General features: G+C 39.2%; 1 protein-coding gene across 1 annotated transcript in view; it reads left to right on the top strand.

Moving 5' to 3' along the window:
- The window catches only part of Wb (wing blister), a 148,677-nt gene that overhangs the window by 37,777 nt on the left and 89,101 nt on the right, over positions 1-21,799 (top strand). The window contains exons 4-14 of the mRNA XM_071710205.1: positions 6,522-6,764; positions 10,553-10,783; positions 15,141-15,377; positions 15,742-15,903; positions 16,297-16,593; positions 17,694-17,954; positions 18,049-18,296; positions 18,395-18,629; positions 19,715-19,941; positions 20,322-20,509; positions 20,803-21,084. Coding sequence (XP_071566306.1) covers positions 6,522-6,764; positions 10,553-10,783; positions 15,141-15,377; positions 15,742-15,903; positions 16,297-16,593; positions 17,694-17,954; positions 18,049-18,296; positions 18,395-18,629; positions 19,715-19,941; positions 20,322-20,509; positions 20,803-21,084 — 2,611 coding nt within the window. The remainder of the gene's footprint in view (positions 1-6,521; positions 6,765-10,552; positions 10,784-15,140; positions 15,378-15,741; positions 15,904-16,296; positions 16,594-17,693; positions 17,955-18,048; positions 18,297-18,394; positions 18,630-19,714; positions 19,942-20,321; positions 20,510-20,802; positions 21,085-21,799) is intronic.

Genomic DNA, 21,799 nt, shown 5'->3' with positions numbered 1-21,799 from the left:
TATTTTTACCCTAAATTAAACATTCTCCAGCTTTATTCTTTATTGCGTTCTTAATTTATATTATGATAGGATTATATTTTTGATCAGAAAGTTGTATTATTATGTTATATACAAATTTTATCTCTTAAAAAGAGTCGAATGGGCTTCTTGAACAAGGTTTCTTGAATGCTTCATTAGCTACCATGTAAGATTATGTCGTAGATGACGCGTAATAACGCTATACAGTGTGAAAATATCCCGAAGCTAGAATACATTAGTCGGCTTTATTCGCGCCGGCAGTTCGTCAAGTCAATCGAACATCTAATTAATATTTCAAGAAAAGTTTATTTTACACTCGCACAATTTCCCGTCACTGTGTATTATGCTATGTTAGCGACCTGGTTCGAGAAAGACATGCTCGATGCCGAGCGGGTATTTAAATGGCAAAAAAATCTTACGTGTCAGACACTCCCCGAATATTTTTACGAACCCGCCGCTTCTAAGAAAGGTAGCAATAAGCGGTTTGATTTAATAACATATCTCGAGCGTATTTTCCACGCAATATTCTCCCGTGCAATAGATGATAACATGTTACGCCGGCTCATTCGTAGCGACATTTAATTGATTCGTTATCAAATTATTTTAAGCGTATCTTGAATGAATAATATCGGGCGCTAGTCGTTTAATTACACATCGCGTGCACAGATTTCCTAAGATCTCTTATCAGTACCATCAAAGTATGTTATTTCACCGCAATGGCTTTTAATAATTCGTCATGCATGGTTATAAAGCGTGCAAATTAAAACATTACTACTGATAATTACGATATAGCTGTTAAAGAATAAATACTACGATATATGGTAGAATATACTTTGTATTTTACTTGACTCGTACAAATAATTTATTAACTTAATTAACATATAGAGATTTTTCTAAAGTAGCATATAAATAATAGTTAACATAACATGCTTTCTATAATTATTGCGCTATAAAATTTGATAACATGCAATATGAACATCGCATTTTCGCTATATTTTCGATTATCTTAATTAATTTTTTTATTCGTAACAAGTTTTATCTGCTAATGCATACTTTTCTGGAATAATTTACTAAAATTTCACCAATTCTCGGATTTTAATTGCACAGATCGGAATGCTCACCACGAATATCTAATTAAAATAGTGTTTGCAACTGCGTTCACGTCATTCTGATCGATCGCGACAACTCGTATTTTGAAGTCTGCTCACGTGGGAGTCGAAAGGCGCCAGTCTTCCAAGAGAATCGCTTTTGTTCTGTGTTTTACCCTGCTTCTTCACCCTTCAACCATTGTGGGTCGTTCCGTTTGCGTGGGCCGACAATGAAGAGAAACGTTAATACGTGGTGACAAGAAATCGTCTAATAATGCAAGCCTCGTAGGCAGTTTCTCGCTATTAATTATTTTGATGAAAAATAGATTTTCGTGGGCTTATCGAATAAGAAAAACCATAATTTGTCCACTTTTATAAATTTATTGTCCTTAGCCAAAATATTCTTCATTAAGTCTAAAATATTTTGTGTATCTTTTTGCACATTTAATACGAATTCAGTTTAACACGTCATTTGTTGCAACGTGCTACAAGTGACGAATACTTTCGTTTTCTCATTATTTCACACTTAACTTGTTGAACAAAACGAGTTACGGGTGACGGCGCGTGTGTAAATCATTATTACTCGCGCTTTCGCGGGAAGAGATAGCGAGAGGACTCGGGATTTCTATAATAACAACAGACATTTCTTCGTTGCTCGTCGATCCCGAAGAAAGCCCAGACGAAGCGAGGTACGGATGCTTCGAGCCTTAACGGCTTCGGAAACCGGCCGTCCGGTAAAATTTCTTGCCGGTGCACTCCTCTCTTGGTGCACCCCATTTACGGTCCTAGCGAGATAGCGTGCAATGCCAATTTATTAGTGAGATGCCCCTTAGCCTCGGTCAAGAAGGGGGTCCCGCGTTGGTCGCGCCCATAAAGGGGGATGCTGGAGCACCTTACTTCGTGAGAATCTCCGTAACGACGACCGGCGACTTTTGTTCGCCATGTGAGCAAACATGTTGTGGCAACTCTTTGTTCGTTGCTGGATTTACAACGTGCTTTAATCACCCATATAAGTTTCTTTTAACTACACTTCTTGAAGTATGGTCGATTAAACTACCGGTAAATTCACGATTATCGCGGAATTTCACATTTTACTCCCTCGTCACTCGCGTTTTCTCCGCTATTAGCGCAATCGATCGCGATATCCCAAGTCGTTCTTTCGAAATTACACAGCTCGTTTATTATCGCGAATCGCGCAAAGACACGGCCAGCGTGTGTCGCTCATTGTTGCTGGCGAGCGTGAAACTGTAAAACGCGGCTGTAAACGCGCGCGAATGAGAGTGAGCATTACTGGCGGAGGTGTCGCTTCTCCTTCGAGATCCTGTCGCGGATAACAGCTACGAGTCGCGGGAGATCTGTTTACGATACTCCCTAGTCTCTCTTGCCGCTTCCACACCTTAGCGAATCGTTCGACGCCTCGCGCCTGATGATATCTGCTCTTCTTAGTCCGGGTTAACTGGTTGGTAATTCTAGTAAAGCCTTTCTTTGGGAAGCAGTCGAAAGTGATCGACCGTACGATTATACGTGAAACCATTTGATCCGCAATCTTAGAGAAATGGGTATATAGTATCGTGTAATTGATAGTCTAAATTAGGAAACGTAATTTTTACAGGGTAATAATTAACATATTCTTTTTCTATAATTAAATATTAATATTTTAACTAAAGAAGAAAGAAAAATATTATATCTTCTGTTTTCCAATAGAAGATATAAATAAGTCATTTTATGTCTTTTTTTATTACTCACTAACTTGATACTTTAAGAATAAGCATTACGTAAAATTCATACGTTAATTTATACAAAACATTGTCATGTTTGATATATATTTTTTATGATGTACATACTACTCGTAAAATTAAATTAGTCTATCTGTACTGTAATTTGCAAGCATTATAGTAGCGTGATAAAATTGATATCCGGTTTAACCACCTTCGATCATTTTCGATCGACCTTGATCCATTTTGGATCACAAGTCGCATCGATTCTTTAGGTTATTATCGACTTTTTTTTATGTACGCGTCAGCTATAAAGCCATTTCTGTCATCCGATGCTAATACCAGGTGCATCCTTACAAGGCTGTGGATGCGTTTAACGAAAGAAGCCGTCGCTCGTGATCGTGGGAGCCGTCCGTTGCATTTCTCTCGCGCCGTGTCACGTGGCCGGTGCTTCGAGAATTCCCCACGGAGACCACGGAGGCAAAACACAATCCATGTTTCTCGGATACCGAGCGCGAGATCGAGCGCGACTCTCGTACCCGACCACTTTTCATTTTCGCGGAAGAAATGACGTTGCTGCTCCTAAAAGAGCGTTGCTAGTGCTCAGTTTTATGGGAAAGGAACACTGCGATTCTAATATTGAATTTAATATTGAATAAAATAGGATGAGATAACAATAGAAAATCACTATCATCACTTTTTGTGCTAATTAATTTGGAGTCAGCGATCTGCTCAATTAGGCATATCAAGCGCGAGATAGTTAAAACATTGCGTGTAATGATATACATTGCACTTGTTCCGTTGATAAAATCATTATTATATAGATCATGTAAATGTGAAACTTGGCGATTCTGCATTGACACAAAATTACTTTTTAATTGTACCTGCAAATCTTGGCAATTATTATAGCGTGATTGCGACAAAATTATATTCTAATTGTACCTACAAATCTTATAGTAATTATTATAGCGTGATCGCGATATCTACGCCATTGATGTATCGGAAGGTCGAGGCAAGGTGCGTCAAGTACGGCCCTTGACGTGCCTTGATGCAAGGCTATTCAATCCCACCTAGTATTTACACGCGTTAACTCCACCGTACGTAAACGGAGTACCCGTTAAACCAAGTGGTCTGCCCTGGAACACCTTCTTAACACGATCGACGGAATATCGACGTGCTCTCACGCGATAATGCGAGCCGTTTTGCAGTACGGCAGTACACGATAGTGTCGCTCCCGAAATTAAACATGGAAAATAATAGTTAAAAAATTGAATTTTATATTTTTCGTGATAATAATATGTATATTATCGTGAAACATAAATTTACAGAAAGAATCCAAAATTAAGTTTAATTTGAATTATTCAGTTCAATTTTCGAGCTTGATAAAAATTATATTTTTCTTATCTATACATGCATATAAATTTCCGAAAGATATCGTAATTCATTATACTATAACGTATAATTTTTCGCTGATTTCCATATTTGGGGAATGCGATAATACAAAAGCACATTAAAGCGAGAATGTGAATGCACATAATGGCAGCAACTCGCGTTTCCAGATCTAACTTCTATATAGTTTCCGTTTATTCTCCTTTAACGGTGGCCCGACTAACAAGTCAGACACGCACGCGGTCGTCCGTTTAAACACGCCTTATCCCTCGATAATTCTGTCGTGTGCTGGCGCGATAAACTCTGCAGTTCTCGTATACACCATCCGCGTGGAATACTCGAACACCCTCGATGGCCGGAAGGGGGCAACCTTGAGCCAGTAATGCATTCGTGGTTTGCTTATGACCTACCCCATATGACGAGGCACGCGAGATGCCGATGGCGACTGAAAACCGGAGGAGCATGTGTGGCCAACGCAAATATTTAGCTGATAAAAGACGGGCAGAGCCTCGGGAAGAGACTGCCTCGTAACGCTTTCCCTTTTCCCTTGCTCCTGTCATAACAATGTTGATGCGCAAACGTATTCCCCTGCAGCCTCGGTGTGCTGCCATATATACGTTTGCACATTCCACACGCTAAACGAGACGGGTATATATCCTCGTTAATGCTGCCCGTCACGTCAATACGTCGTATAATTCATAGCAAAGGCACATCGGTCGTGCAAATTAAAGATTATTTCTCGATCGCCGATGTAACGATTCTGTAATGCCTAAAGGCGATCGGGGATCACCACACTCGCACACGAAGCCGCCACATAGGTATGCGCGTCCTCGTCTACGAAGTAAAAGGGCCGGATAATTGAAGTCGGCTTCTCCACGGGCCCGAATCGGCCGTTCCGGACGAAGTCCTTAGAAGGAAACGTAGCCGGTATCGCGGACATGCGATCTGTCTTTATGGTCCGAAAGTGGGCGTCGGTCCGGCCTCACAATGCCGGCGTAACGACGACACAACGAGGACAACGACAGCGACAACGACAACGACAAAGACGCGGCCCGACGGACGGCAGGATGAAGGACTCCCGTCTTGTTAAATCACGACTGCAGTCGGAGATGCATGCAACTGCATATCTCTACACACGCTCAGGACTTGCAAAAGCTTTTAGACTGTTTGACGTCTTCATAAATGAAGAAGAGAATGATTATCCGATGTAAAAATCAAAAGGAAAAGACACTGATTGAATTATATCTACTTTAAATCAATCAAAGATCTTTCTCTCGTTCTCTCTTTCTCTCTCTCTTATTACTGCTATATTAATTAGAATATATATCCATGTATTTAAAATTATACAAAAGTATTTATCTGAAGAAGTGCTTACCTAAAATATCACATAACATCGTATGTTATGTAAAGATAATAATGTACGATACATGCACAGTATCATTCACGCGTGTCTAGTATTCAACGAAGCATCCTGTAATACAATACTCGCCTACGTGCGCGCCACGTTTACAATTTGCTACGCTAGATTGTAGTATTTTAAAATTCATATTTGCCATTTACGTCCGGCAGCATCAAGACATAATTGAGAGACAGCTAGGGTATTTATACATAATGTACGCATAGAATATTTAACTACCGATTCATACACCACTTTAACACGCGAACAATGAGAAGATAAGAAGTAAGGCAAGCCAAAGAGAGCAGCTAATATCTATAAAAGCAAGTAGCGGCTGATTTTCATCGCTTGTCTACTCGGACTGCGTATAAAATCGCGGTTCACGCATTCTACGTGCAGACAAAAGTTTCGTCAGGAATGGTGCGTGATATTTTTCTTGGAACAGTCGTGCGAGAGGAAAAGATAGAGAGATTAGACGCAGCGGTGTCATTATAACGATATTGTGTTCTTCTATTCATCGCGTCGATGGGACACGAGCGAGCGCCAACTAGTTCTGCGCGATCTGCGGCTGCTTGGAATTAATTATCCGTCGCGAGATCTCGGTCTCGGCGGGGTTTCCGACGAGCCGCGGGAGACCTGCAAATCCGGCCTCCGGCATTGAGCTCGCGATTTTTATCTTGGCGCACCGCGACGACGACGTGGTACGAAAAGCCGCGGGTGTAGAGAGAACACGGACTTTACTTTCCCTTTCTGATCCTCGAAATGTTTTAACTACGAATTATCAATTAACGCTTAAATATGATATTACTCCGCCATTATTAAACTTTACAATGCGTTGTAAAAATTTTATAATCAGTTAGGAAATTGTGTTACCGAGTTTATCTCACTGACATCTTCGCATTATTATATTTCTAGGTCTATCAAGTGGAATACGTGATAGTGAAGGCCGCGAACTCGCCGAGGCCCGCGGCCTGGATTCTGGAGAGATCTCTGGACGGCGAGAACTTCCAACCGTGGCAGTATTACGCGCCGAGCGATGGGGAATGCTGGACGAGATATTCGGCACCGCCTGTCGCGGGCAAACCCGTTTACATGCTTGACGACGAGGTCATATGCACCAGCCAGTATTCCAGACAAACCCCCATGGAGAATGGCGAGGTGAGGACACGTTTCTCGTTTCACAAAGCTCAAAAAATGTGGTCTGCCAATATCAGCTTCTTTCTTTTACATTTTATCTTTTTTTTTATAGCCACCCAAAAAATATTATCGCCTCATAATATTAAACATATTTTATTTGAATGAGTTTCTTGGTAGTCTCACTCATTTTACAATCTGATAATAGGAATATAATTAAATCAATAGTAGACGTATAATTAAATCAATTGAGCACTTTTTCGTACAAAATAGAGTTATTATCAGAGTTACGCTGCACTTGCTAACTGTAATTTGTTACTTCTCACAAAGTAATGTTTAACATTGCAAAACTAGGAAAGAGATACAAATTACTCAGCTGATGTGTAAAAAAACTCGCAACTGCCATTAAGTTCCAGATATGTTGTTGCACGTACAAACATAACATAACGTATTCATTGCAACGTTGGGTGTTGCGAGCGTTGAAAACGCGGATAATTAACCCGTACTAAAAACACGTCGAAGTGCATTTTTCGCGCCAGCCCTTTAACTGCCGGCCATAAAGTAACATAACGACCTATCTCTAATAACCTGTTGCATACAAATGTCAGGCTGCCAATCGGCGCACCTCTCTGTGCCATAAGGCCTGATCGTCGTCGAAAATGAATCGTCTTCACCTTCACTCATTCGTTACAATGATTCAGTATTCAAATGTCAGATATTACTAACGTTATTTCTCTAGCAGCGCTTTATTTTATCGACAATAAAACAGTTTCATTTTCTAACGTACGCTCGTACCCTCAATAAAATTAAGTAGAAAGATGTCCTTATAGAAATTGAGAGATTATTTTATTACATATTGTTTATTTCACGCTTGTGATTCTCATTGCTATTTACGAAATTCTTATTTCGGAAGGGCTAAGCCAATATAAAAGGCGTTACGCTAAAGACATGCGTGATGCAACGAGTAGCGTTTATGCTCGCCGACGCATTTTTCGCGGCGTTCGTTCCGCTACGAGCGCGACTAACCGTGTCATTATCAATAATCCTTGCGAAAATCCTCACGGCCGCACTCAGCATCGTTAATTATCGTCGGTCTTACGCGGCCGCGCGTGTGCAATTACGCTATTGGATGATTAGCGGGCGCTGATTTTACAGGCAACGGGGTTGCCGGCCCGCTTGCTTCCGGTAGATCCCGTTTTTCCGTCCCTCCCGCTCTTCCCTCTAACGCTTTTTATCGTTTTTCGCGAAGTAATGGCACCGAGGCGACTTAGGGTCATTAATAAACGGCGAACTGGACGCCGTTTTCTCGATATAAAACTGTATATAATGAGTGTTTTGAAATCTTCTTTATCTTTAATATATTTTATTTTCTCGTATTATTTAAAAATGTTTATTTTTTCTTTGACGTTTTTTCAGAGCTTAGGTACATCACAAATGAAATTGGTCGTTGAAGCTTTTGTCATATCTCTGTGCACTTTAGATTTAATTCTTATTTTCGACCGAATATATTTTTAAAACTATTGATACTTCGACACGTTTATAAGAAATCAATTTTATGTTGAAGAACCTAAAAATAGATATAGATAAAAGTTTAGAGATATCCTGTATAATTAGCGCGGCTTGCATAATATATATCGACCGTTAGTTCTCAATTAATTTCTTTTAGTAAACCGTTACGGTAAATCGCGACACGCAGCGATATTGGAAGCGATGCATTAAGAGCGAAACGAAAGTGTGTATTTCTGCTATTATATCAACCTCATATTCCGAGCCATTATTGCACGAGATGTGCGATTGGCACTGTTTTGCGACGATAATTTACCATTCACTTCGTTATCATCGCGTCGGGAATAAGTTTGCCGCGAGGCAATGTTTTCTTTATGGCAGTTTATGGTATAGAAATTTATAAATCAACTTCCTTCACCTTGTTCCGCGCATATCGATTTGCTTTATTCATCGAGTGCTGTATTCATGCGTTTCTAATTTTGTATCATAAAAATATTGAAGAAACGGTATATGTAATTATATTTGTGAAAGGCAATTACTTGTAATCACGTTAATGCTATTTTCTATTTAATACTGTTAGACACGTGACGAATTAGTAGATGGATCATTATTTTTTGAAAAATAATTAATTTATTGCAATGGATTTATTGTTTTTTAGTTTTCTTGTAATTAAAATTTTAAGATTTTTTTCTAAGAATTTAATAATTACAAATATTATTTAATAATTTATATTTTTTTATCTTATTCTGTAAAGTATATAAGTATATTACATTCGCTTATATGAATTCCAAGTTTTTTTTATAAACGACAGAGATTAAACATTTACTTATTTAGAAAGAAGAAACTTTTTATCTTTAATATCTCTGATACACATAAACTTTACTGCTGATACTGCTAACATTATTCAGTGAAGTAGCGTTTAATATTCTTACTTTAGGAGACACAAATGTCTGATAATATCTCCTCATTATCCCAACTACCCGCGCGAATCGTTAAAAGACACTTTTGCGACCAGACCAGGGAATAAAAGGTAATCATTTCGTGGCGAGAATCGATCCTCAGGTACGGGGGATCTCCTCTTTCTCATGGCGGAGACATCTTTTCTTGCGAAACGGCAGCGGGTGCAACGAGTTTGCCGTATGTCGGGAGATGCACTTCCATCCTCCTTCGGCCGCCTATTCCTTCCTCCTCCCCGCGTGCCCGGCTCGCGTGTAGCGAGCGTAAAACTGCCAAGCTTCCTCCCTATATATAGAAGGTGCGTACGCTATACTCCCTTATACGGCCAGGTATAGCGCCGTACATGGTCGGAATGTAGGGATCGCCGTTTTTGTATCATCGATTCTCTCTCCATCGTTTCTCTCTTTCGTTTCTTCCCTCATCGCGATTCCGCTCGCGCGAAACCGATCGCGCGTGCTTTCGTACTCCCAAGGCACGGGTTTTAATTATCAGCCGAGCTACCGAGAATTCGGAGCAAGTGCCTGCTCCTCGTTTAACCCCTTCAATTTTTCCAGTAAGCGATTATTACTTTGGAAACACACACACACACACACCGCGTATCATGCGTGCGTGACATTGCAGCTTCCCAAGAAACAGAATCTCGTGATCGTAAAAATAGAGACATAGGAAACGAAAGAAGAAAGTGAAAGAGAGAGAAAACGCGACAGATTATGCGTAAATGCCGAAAACAATCGACACGTGCACTTTGTTGATTTGTTGTGGAAGCACGAAAACAAATAATTAAAAATAAAGTTTGGCAATCAGAGCGAAAGTTCGCGAGGCATTCTAAATACAAGCCATTGTCCCTTATTAGGTACCGCACGCCCTCCATTTACGGAACTCGTTCTGTTCTTAGCACGCGGCGCCATTCGCGGATGATTTACTTCTTTGCCCATGTCTCTGGAATTTAGTAGCTTCGCCCGCCGACGCTAATTGACCGTCGCTGATCGTTCAACAACCACAGAAGTGCAGACATTGCCCCAGACTACATCTGATTTTATTTGCAGCTATTTGTTTTAACTATTAAAATCAGTTAAAGATAGTTAAATATTACCCCCCTCCCTCTTATTTTTAAAATTATTTCCAATTAAATTACAATTTTTTGTGTTACAAATATATATCTCCAGAAGACAACCACATTTTTTGAACACAGATTATAAATGAAAATTTTTTGAGCTAAATTTCTTTATTATTGCAATCAAATATCGCAGATAATATATTATAATATAGATAGATAATATATTATGCTATAAATTATCTGGTGGGAGATTGTTGGGGGCTAACAAGAATTTTTATTGTTTACTTGAAAGATCCACACGCACTTGGTGAACGGTCGACCTGGAGCTTTGAACCACAGCGCGACTCTGCAGGAATTCACCCAGGCCAAATTCGTGCGGCTCCGTCTTCAGGGTCTCCGACGTAACGGCGAGGCTTTTGCCGACAAGAGACGTGCATTTTATTCGATAAAGGAAATCAATATCGGAGGACGTTGTCTGTGCTCCGGACATGCGGCACGATGTCGGTACAGCGTTCAGCACGGGGTAAGTGCGAGCAAATTGTTTCACCGCAGCAACGTAACGCACATCGACGATAGCATTTTAAAAATAAACGTATCTCATTATAATGAAATAATAAAAAATTAACTTACGTTGGAAGAACATAATTTGATAGCTACATCGACATAGTGTTTCTAATGTCGCTTTCTCATTAAAACACCTCGGTATATTCCTTTCGCGTAGTTCCTTATTCGTAGCAAAATGCAGAATTCGTTTCGTGAAAATTCGTAGAAAGTTTATAATGACACGATTTCCGCGGCGCCGAGATTAGTCGCGCTCTCGAAAACGGAGATTCAGATTCCGTTGCTTGGGAAATAAATCCGTCGAAAGTGCCATAAACTTGTCAGGTCTTTGTCCGGCGACGCCGCTAATGGCGGGGTCCCTTCTTCTCGAATCGTTGCCTGCTACAAAGCCCGCAGAAACCGCCAAGAATTAAGGTTCCGCCACGATCGCGCGGAGTGGGCGCTTTCGGAGGCGCCATTAGTTTTTTTTTCGCCACTATCAATGTTGCGGTTTCTCTAGGGTATACGCGTTCCGAGTTGCGGGCATCTTGGGATTGAAGGTAGAACGATGAATCATGATTAGAACCGTGAGAATTGCTTGTTCACATAACAATGGATGACCCAATTCTTTCCGCTCGTCATTTTATTATTTTATGAATTATTTATGAATTATTTATGAGTTGTATATCATCAAAACTATAATATATATTCAATCATGCTACGTACTATTGTGGAACGGTTTTATTCTTAATAATACACTTTTTTAGAATTATATTTAATCAATAGAATCATCAGTAGAATCAAGTGATTTGAATAATATTATTTATTATAAAAATTAATTCAGATACATATGTATGTATAATGATGGTTTAAAATTTCCTGATATTTATCTAACAAAATTTTTAATCAGATAATGTGTAGCGTTTTAGAACCGCAAACGCTATTTTCACATGATGCGAACATAAAGTGAGAATAGGCCGCATTTTGTTCGAAAGACAGCGCGGGTAATAGCGAGCGAGTAGCGTGGAGCGAATTTACGGCAGTCATGAGACGAAATGAAAATGCAAACACTGTATTTTATCCAAAGGGATGATTCACGTTTAATTACAGACACGACTGTTTCTCAGGCGGCACAATATGCAAGATGATAGTCAACGCGAGTGATTAATTACTCTCGTTCGTGGCATATTTCCTCGTGAAGCTAGTCTCTTTCTCTCTCTTTCTCTCGCAGCTGTGGAGAAACACGAATCTTGTTGTGTATGTCGCTACAATCCGAGAACGAGTATTCGCTGAGTCGTGTGCTCCATACAGCTGGCTTTAACAGACAATAATAGTTCATCATGTCCCCTAAGAATCACCAACGCTGTCGCTTAGAATTGCGAAACCCCTCCTCGCGATTACGATTGCCTTATTCTGTGCGCGGACAAAGTTCAGAATTTTAAAAAATTCTCTACCTAAAGCAGCATCTATTCTCTTATGTTCCACATTCGTCGTTGTCAAGATACATTACCTACATTATGTGAGCCAAATGATTAAAAAATATATTTATTAAAAAAAAATAAAGTTTTATAGAAAAAATTAATTTTATTGCTACATTTGTATATAATACTTATGTATATAAAGATCTTTTTTGGCAATAGTATTAAATTTAGAGAAACTAAATTTTTTTATAATTACAAAACGTTATTCTTGTCTTTAATTCAGCTAGTAATAAATGATAGAGGGATATGTGGAAAGTTCGTGTACGATTTTCTATTTATTAGATCTGCTCAACGACAGAAAATATATTACATTGTGTGTTACGACTCGCTTTTGTATCGTTGCCAATGCACTCAACATTCCGGGAATTGGGCAAGCATTTCGCGAAATCGTGGATGCGTAGTACGATATCACATTCATTGTGTCATTCATGATGCAACGCCACGTTTCGCTGCATCGGAATCACTGCATCGTAGAGTGGGCATTGACCTTTGCGTTGTATTCTGCTTGTGCAATTTTCACGATGTTCATTTATTTGATACGAGTCGGGTATACGCTCATTCAGCGTCCGCTGTTATGAATTGAAGTGGTAATTACTGAGGAAAGTGCAATGGCAGATACAGCGAGAAAGCAAAAAAGCAACACGCACGATAATTGAGAATATAGGGGACGTTGATTTCTTGCCTGTTTGTCACTGTGGACGAGAACACTTAGAGTATTGTGCCATTATCAATTTTGTATACAATGTTACGGTCACTTTCGCAATTCACATTTCTTTGCCTTGTCATATCACTCGAATGTGTTCCAGTCAATTAACATTAATTGAACTTTTTGAATTTTTAGCCTTGCAAAATCGGAAAATTCATTATGATGGCAATTTATTTAACTACATTTAAAAATATCTTGAATCATTAACGATTTCTATTTCATTAAACATATTTGGCCGTACCTATATGAATTAGAAAAGCAATTCTTATGAGATTTAATCGGCTATGTTCGCACAATTTTTATGCAGTATATGATTCATAAAATGCATAAATATGTTCCTGATTTATTTATTATAATATTTAAGTAGTCACAGTTTCCATGAGTTTAGTATCCACTTATAACTCGAAAATTATTAATCCTGAAATTATATTTTTCTTTTTTTATGTGAGAGAGAAAAAAGAGAGAGAAAGAGAGAGAGAGAGAGAGAGAGAGAGAGAGAGAGAGAGAGAGAGAGAGAGAGAGAGAGAGAGAGAGAGAGAGAGAGAGAGAGAGAGAGAGAGAGAGAGAGAGAGAGAGAGAGAGATTGCTCCGAGCGATGAATTGATAAAAAAATCGGTCGTAAAAATTAAGGTCAAACCATTGAGTCGGAGGGTTTTATTTTTTAGAGGCCGAGCTATCTCGATTTGAGAATAACGGGCTCGGAAACATTATGACTTCCGATGAAATGTAATTCAGGTTCGTTAAACACCGCCATGGCGAAGAGTAATTGCAGAAACCGGGGCTTGATTGGTGGTCGCAGGGATGGCCATTATCATCGGCAGTAAATAATACCGAGCGCGTGTTAACGGAGGGATATTGCAATTGACCGGAGTGGCCCGTTCGTTTGTCACGTCAATGATAAGGCCACACGCGTCGCGTTAACCTTTTCGCTCTTCCGCATGCATGCATTCGCGTTTATCGGACGCGCGATGCGATATTTCGATGAAATCGAAGCTCATTAATCCTGCCGCAATTTATTTTTGGCGCTAATTTTTTGCGCGATTTCTTTGGTCCAATTTAATGTACGCCCCGATAATTGCAAAGTCAATCGAAGAAGTTCCGACAGAGAAAGTAAATTATATATTCGGTGATAAAGCCATTATTTAGACTCCGAGATGATTATTGATTTTATTGTTAGGAATTTTCGCGGTGTCGCAATTAATTACGAAGTTTTTGTAGTTGTTTTATAATCTCATTATAACTCCAATATTCACACGTACAATCGTGTAATTTTCGATGTTACGAAGGAAGAAGAAAGGAAACAGTTGCTCTTGCTTATCGAGAATCCAAAATTTACTATCGAGCGGTACTCGGGTAATTGAATTGATATATTGACTATAATAATTTGTATTCCTGCCATATCTCGTGATAAGGTGATATATGCTGATCGCAAACGCTATAGTTTCGCGGTATTGACAATAGCTGAATTTCTTGAACAACAAAGTGAAACTCGTAAACCGATATAACGTCGAGCGCAACGTGAACTCCACTTTATGCTCGGCAATTTAGTTATCCGCGATTATACGCATATCGTTTGCGCGTTCGGATAGACGATTGCGTCAATAAAGTCTCGTCTTTATGACTTCGCAATGCGGTAACATCCGGATAGCTGGTAACATTACTGAATACTTCGATTCATATGACTAATCAACAATTAGATCAATCACTTAATTTTGCGTTTCAAAGTGTAGGTTTACGACTTGCATTTACTTTACATCATAAAATATATCAATGATGAAGGAAAAATTATTAATAAAAATAACTAAAATGTTATTAAAAACTCTGTGTTAATATAACAAACGAATTAGATTATCTGAATAATATTAATTTCTTGATGATAATTATCTAGCAATCAGAAACGTTAGAATTTGACAAATCAAGGAAACAGAACGATGATGTAAATTCGACAAGCAAGCTTCCACAAATATTTCTTCAAGAATGAGCAAAATTACGCGGAGATATTACAGAGAGTAACTGGCAAATCTTCTGCAGCATATCTGCAATGTATCTGCAATAGATCGCGCGTATTCGCCGTATGACTTAATAGATAAGCGTAAGTTAAGAACACGGATATTTCGCGGTATCTGATAGGCGCATTTCGCGTTATCCCTCAGCATCAGGAATGCGAATGCGAGCGCCACACGTGCGGCGAAAGATGCGAAAAATGCTGCCCCATGTACAATCAGATCCCGTGGAAGCCCGGCACAGCTGGCAAGGGCTTTCACTGCGAGAAGTGCAACTGCAACGGCCATGCAACGTCCTGCAAATACGACCAGGAAGTGGCCGAGAGGAGAATGTCCATGGATATCCGTGGGAAATACCGAGGCGGTGGTGTGTGCGTCAATTGCACGGTGAGATGATAAGAAATTAGACAAGACGCGAATCGTCCGTTTTAACCGCAATCAAACACGTTTTACAGTGACAAATGCACCCTAGAAATAATTCTCTAATTACGGAAATAATTAATTACAGAATAATGATTGAATGATAACTCTGATAATGTGTTTAAAGTCAAGTATTTTCTGTACATTTACGTGCGCCTTGAGACTGATAGAAAATTACAGATAATATACAACTTTGTGATTAATAATGCCATAATATCTAAGAAATTGTCGATATTTAACATCTAACAAGAGTGTCAGATAAAAAATAAGTTATCAAGATATCAACAGTTCCGAAATATTATTCGCGATGATGACATTTGCAAAATCTTAGGAACACACGACCGGCATTAACTGCGAAAAATGTGAGGTCGGCTACTACAGGCCGAACGGCGTTGCACCTGATGCATCTGAACCCTGCTTGCCCTGCGACTGCAACGTACGTGGCAGTACAGGCTACTGTACTCCCGACGATTCCTACACGCGTATGGGAAAGGTAAGGGTTTCCTGTAATTTTAATTGCATAAAAATATCTCAGCAAAAACGTTACAATATACAATTATATCACACGATTAAAAATAGATTTACGCGAATTAAAATTCCTCTTTCGTGAACCTTGATATATTCAATCTTTCCAATAAATTTAAAAAAAAAAAATTTTTTTCGATTAACGCTCCTTGGAATATTAAAAGTTGTTCGCTTCTCCTCCGTTCGACGTAAATTTACCGCGATTATTTTCGCCAAATCTCGGAAGAACATCAGCCGCGCGCGCGGTAATCGCTTGCGCGATCATGATTTACGCGCGCATCGATTATCCATCCCGGCGATTTCTAAACGAGGCCGTTCTCACGATCGATCCTAATCGGTCTAAACACCGATCGTGCTCCAGGTAGCAGGTGCCTGCGAATGCAAGCCGGGATATTCGGGATACAAGTGCGATCAATGCGCTGCCGGTTATCGGCAGTTTCCCGATTGCATGCCGTGTCCCTGCGACTCCCGCGGGATTCTGCCGTCCCACGATTGCGAGGGCGACTGCTTGTGCAAGGCGAACGTCGCCGGGGATTTCTGCGATCGTTGCAAGCCCGGATACTTCGCGCTCACGAAGGATAATCTCGACGGGTGCATGTCCTGCTATTGCTTCGACGTCGCAGATCGCTGCACCACCGCGAGATTAGCATACAGCATGGTAAGTTTTTTTTTTATAATAGAAAATAAACTTTCTTAACATATATGGCGACTTTACTAAAATGGGGAAAATTTTAAGTATTGCAGTTTTTTAATTTTGTGATTTCGCACTTTTTTTCCTCGCGCAATTATATTATTCAATACAATTACGTATAATCTAAGTTAGAAACTGAAATAATTATATTAGAAAAATTGAGTTTCTAAGCAGAAGAAGATCGAATTTTCTCAGCTGAAAAGCAGGAATTCGTCGCTTATTGAGACATTTTGTTAACAGAAGCCGTTAATCTTAGATAACTCTGTACGTATAAGAGATAAGATTTATCCTTATTAATAGCGGAAAACCTCGTTTGTCAAGTGTCAAGATCGGGTTGACAGGTGTAAAATTCAGAACGATCAGTTGACATTCTCCTGGCGAGTATGTCGTTCGGTTTAGAACGTTAATCTTAGGCGACGTCCTCGTTGCGCATGATAAATTGGATAAAGAGACAATTACAGTTTATCAATCTCGCCGATAAATTGCAGACCCGCAATTACAGTGACGGTAATGGCGTTGAACTGGAATGAATAAAAAACGCGAACTACGTTATCATAATAGGCAGGCAATATGCATAAGACTTCTTATGGCACATAATTTATCGAAGCTTTAATTATTAACCTTTCGCAGAACATGTGTAAATTTTGCTGCTTCCGTCGAACATGTGGGTCTTTTAGGCCAGTTAAGATTTTCAAGCTGTAAGAGTGTCATAAAAAATCTGAAAAAATTCAAGTACACTTTCGAAGGCTTTAACAATCTATCCTGATTCTTGTTTGAGTTTTTTTTATAAGTCCGCAAAGTCTCCGAAAAATTCAAAACTGAAATATCGACCGGGTCTTTAAAGCCCCACTGGTTCTCCGAAGGATTACGATAAAGAAATTATCTTTTACTAAGGTTATGAATAATATTAATTACAATAAATTAAATGTTTCTTTAAAAAGTCAGCTAGCATTGTTCTTCTTTTTTTTTAATACGACTTTGCGAGAAATGGAATTGAAATAAAATTGAAATAGCGACAATGTGATAAAATAACGGAAGGTGGGCCGTGTGACTCGCTTTTTTCTCAGATTTCTACGCTGGAGAACTGGTTGGTGACCGACATGAACGCATCTCGAGCAGTCGTTCCCATCCTGGACACGGACAACGAATGGCTGACCGTGACGGCGTTCGACGTCGAGTATGACAGTCCTTTCTGGCTGGCGCCACAGATTTACACGGGAAATCGCGTATCCTCGTACGGCAACAATCTCACGTACTCCGTTTCGTGGGTCGTCATGCGAGGCGACACCAGTGGTAAACCGACCATGGAGCCCAACGTTATTCTAGTTGTAAATATCCGCTCTCGCGTTTTTCCGCACATTTAATCCAAATTTTAAGAAGAAAATAGATATTTAATAACATGAAATTCACATACTCGCGAAGGGTAACAATGGGATGCGCATAGCGTACGGCGAGGAACAGTACAATGGTCAAGAAGCTGAAATAGCGGTACCTTTACGTGAGCAAGGCTGGTTTCACGTGCGAAGCGACGTTCAGGACATCCCGACCAGATTGAGGAGAACCGAGTTTCGCGGCGATCCCGTGACGAGGACGCAGATGATGCGCGTTCTCGCCGATCTCAAGTACCTAATGATAAGGGCGCGATATCATACGGAGCAAATCGAAGGAAGGTGCATAAATCTCCAACTCTTTATTGGACGTATAGCTCGCGCGTGGATTTTAGCTTTATAGTAACGCGTAACGAAGCGATCTTTCTATTTCCTCTTAGTCTCCAGTCTGCCATATTGACAGTGGGCGAATTATCGCCGGATGGCGAAACCGACAATCTGGTCGAAATGTGCGAGTGTCCCGAGGGATACACAGGGACGTCATGCGAGAAATGTGCTTGGGGATACGTAAAGATGCCCGTCAACGGTTCCGATCATCAGGACCATCACATATGCGTGAAATGTGACTGCAACAGCCACGCGGGCTCCTGCGACCTGGTGTTGGGTGAATGTGGGGTAAGTCCCGATTTGTTTTAATATAAAATGAAAATCGAAGTATATAACATAACGTGAATCTAATAAAAAGGTTCATTATTATCTTATTGTCCGTAATTAAAAATATTAAAAATAGTATAATAAAAAAATACATAAAAAGAAGTTACTAATGTAATGAGTTTAATATTAGAAATTTTAGCGCAATAAATGTAAATTATTTTTTAACGTCACGAATAATTTATTAAGACAATAAACGAAATTTTTCTCAGTAAGAATGTACGATGTAGTATACAAAATACGTAAGAAAAGTTTCCCAGTGTGTAACTGGCTTTACTGTTATTATACCTTCAACATTTCGCTATACGGGTAATATTCAGCTTGATCTTCAGCCGGTACAGCAGCATGCTTAAAATACGTAAGCTCGCATGAATCCTGAGATCTACATGGATCGCGCGAGCTATTTTATCGACTCAGCATCCAACGAAAATCCTTTACTCACTCATTCGTTGCGTACTCGCGCTGTATAGAGAGCGACACCATGCACTCATGCAGTTAACTTTCTTCAGGAAAACTTAATTCCCGCAGGGATGACTGATTCGTACAGTCATTTGGGCTTAACAGACCCATGGATCTGACCTCAACACATTGCGCGGACATTCATATACATTTACACATTACATACATTCATATACACACGCTTTTATGAGTACAACTAATGAGGAAAAATAGCGAGTAAAAATAACAAAAAGACCGATCTTTGTATTGGGCGAGCGCAAACTAAAGCTCATTTTTATTTAAAAAAGAAATCCTAACTTTTTAAAAAAGAAGAAAAGTTTTTTCAAGTTTTAAAACTCAAAGATTTAACAACAGAAGACTATATGCGAGACTAGCTTTCTTCATTTTTCCTTACATAAATTCATTTTGTTATATTATTACGATTTTGATTCAAATCATTGTCTTTTCTGCGTTTCTTTAGAAATTAAATAATTTTGGTCGTTAATTAGAAGAGTTAAGACTTTCAATCGTAAATTTGATTTGTGTTCGTGATTCTAATAGGCTAATATTTAATTTTAATTTACGTGGTGTGTCGTCCGCATAATTTCCAGACGTGTGAACATCATACGGCAGGCCCAAAATGCGGTCGTTGCGCTACGGGGTATTACGGTATCGCAACGAGAGGCACCAGTGAGGACTGTAAGAAATGCGCGTGTCCGCTTTCCGTCGAGTCTAACAATTTCAGTCCGAGTTGTCAGCTCGAAAATCCCGTCGACATGAATAGCGGATACGTGTGCACGCAATGTCCCGAGGGATACACCGGAGATCATTGCGAAACGTAAGAATATATAACAAATTTTTTATAAAATTTTAAAATAGAATAATTACATCGCAAATACAAATAACAAATATGCAAACGTTTCGACTAAATTATTTAAAGCAAATTAATCAGTCACGATTTTCTCTTGCAATTACGTTTTGCAATTTTGTAATCTTCTATAAAAGGCTATATAATCTTACGAATCAAAAAAATGTATATTGCGAAATGAGTAGACATTTAATTTAATATATTAAAGAAAATAGTTTCTATTAATGGCTATAATTATTAGGCGTCACGCAATCGTCTTTTTTGAATCTGCGTACATTCGAATAGTAATTATTAGGTACTAAAATATTATTATTGAATCGGAAAGCTTTAATTTCGATTTGGTTGAAAAGTTGTGATGTAGGATTCTACGGTAATCCTCTGATACCTGGCGGCACTTGCGAACGGTGTCCTTGCAACGGGGGTACCTGCGACCAGGAAACGGGTCGTTGTTTAGAGTGCCGCGGTAATACCGAGGGTTGGAAGTGTGAAAGATGCAAGGAAGCGCACTTCGGAAATCCTCTGGAACAAAATTGCATGCGTAAGCACTTCCATACTTTGCAACAATCTTTATAAATCCCAAAAATGCTTAATAATTGCTAATAATCATTTCGGATCTCTGATATTTTAAAAATTATTACAATCTTCCTTATTTTTTATTTTTTCTATAATTAAAATTGATTTTCAATCCCTTGCACGAAAATTTAAGTATTGAAAATAGTGACAATTAAAGATTTTTCCATTGCAAAAAAAATTAACGATTAGATTAATAGGACATGTCATTAATTACGTTAATAGGATACATTGCGAGTGTAGGTACCGTTTATGTTTCAGCATGCAATTGCTCTCCCCTCGGTAGCAATTCGATTCAGTGCGAGCAGACGACAGGTCAGTGTCCTTGCAGACCTTTGTTCACCGGTCGTGACTGTTCCTCCTGCATCGAGGGCTACGGGAACGTGACCGCAGGTTGCCGGGAATGCGACTGCGACGTGGGTGCCATCGACGGGTCCTGCGATTCCGTAAGCGGTGTGTGCAGGTGCACGCCGGGCGTCGTCGGCTTCCGGTGCGATCGCTGCGACGTGGACCACTACGGCTTGTCGGCGGATGGCTGCAAAGGTAAGTGCCGCCAGCGGTATGTGCATGCTTCTTTTAGATTCTATTATCGGGCCCTGACTCTTTTGCCGCGATACAAAGTAAAAGCCCGCCATGTTTTATTATCGCATATAGGAAGACCTTTATCTCCGAGGAGTTTGTTTATCTTGCCTCTGAAAGAGATTTGGAAATTAAATTAAAATAACAAATAATACACAGTTTTAAAGTTAAAAAGTAGATTGTGCGCAAATCTTTTAAGAATAATTACTATAAAAACTAATCACACATTTACTTTAGATCGTTATTAAAATAAAACTAATATGATGAAAACTTTGATGAGAGAACTAATAATCTCTCGCATTTTTCGATAAGTACTTAAACTAGAACAAGTCTTGCGCAAATATTAACAAATTTAATTTCTTTCAAGAGGAAATCGCGTCATTAAGTCTAGAAGCAAATTATGCGCTTACTAATTTTAATAGCTGCAAAATTTGCGTTACGAAATGTACCTGCTTTCAGAGCCATATTTAGCATAGAACAAACATAACATGTTTAAGTTAATTCCTATTGAGTATTATTCAACATCTTTCTTTTCTATAATTGTAAAATAATTAAATTACCAAGTTAAGAAAATATCACTAAAATACTTCCGTAGAATAACAAAAATCTAATCATTTATTGCAATTTAATTACAATGAATTTATCATTTTATTAATTTAAAATGGCAATAAAATACAAT

The sequence above is a fragment of the Temnothorax nylanderi genome, unplaced genomic scaffold (genome assembly GCF_030848795.1).
Source record: "Temnothorax nylanderi isolate EJ_2023f unplaced genomic scaffold, tnyl_v1.0 TNYL_tig0087_pilon, whole genome shotgun sequence".
NCBI classification, from domain to species: Eukaryota; Metazoa; Arthropoda; class Insecta; order Hymenoptera; family Formicidae; genus Temnothorax; species Temnothorax nylanderi.
The sequence above is the reverse complement of the archived record's forward strand: the minus strand, read 5'-3'. Positions and strand labels throughout refer to the sequence as shown.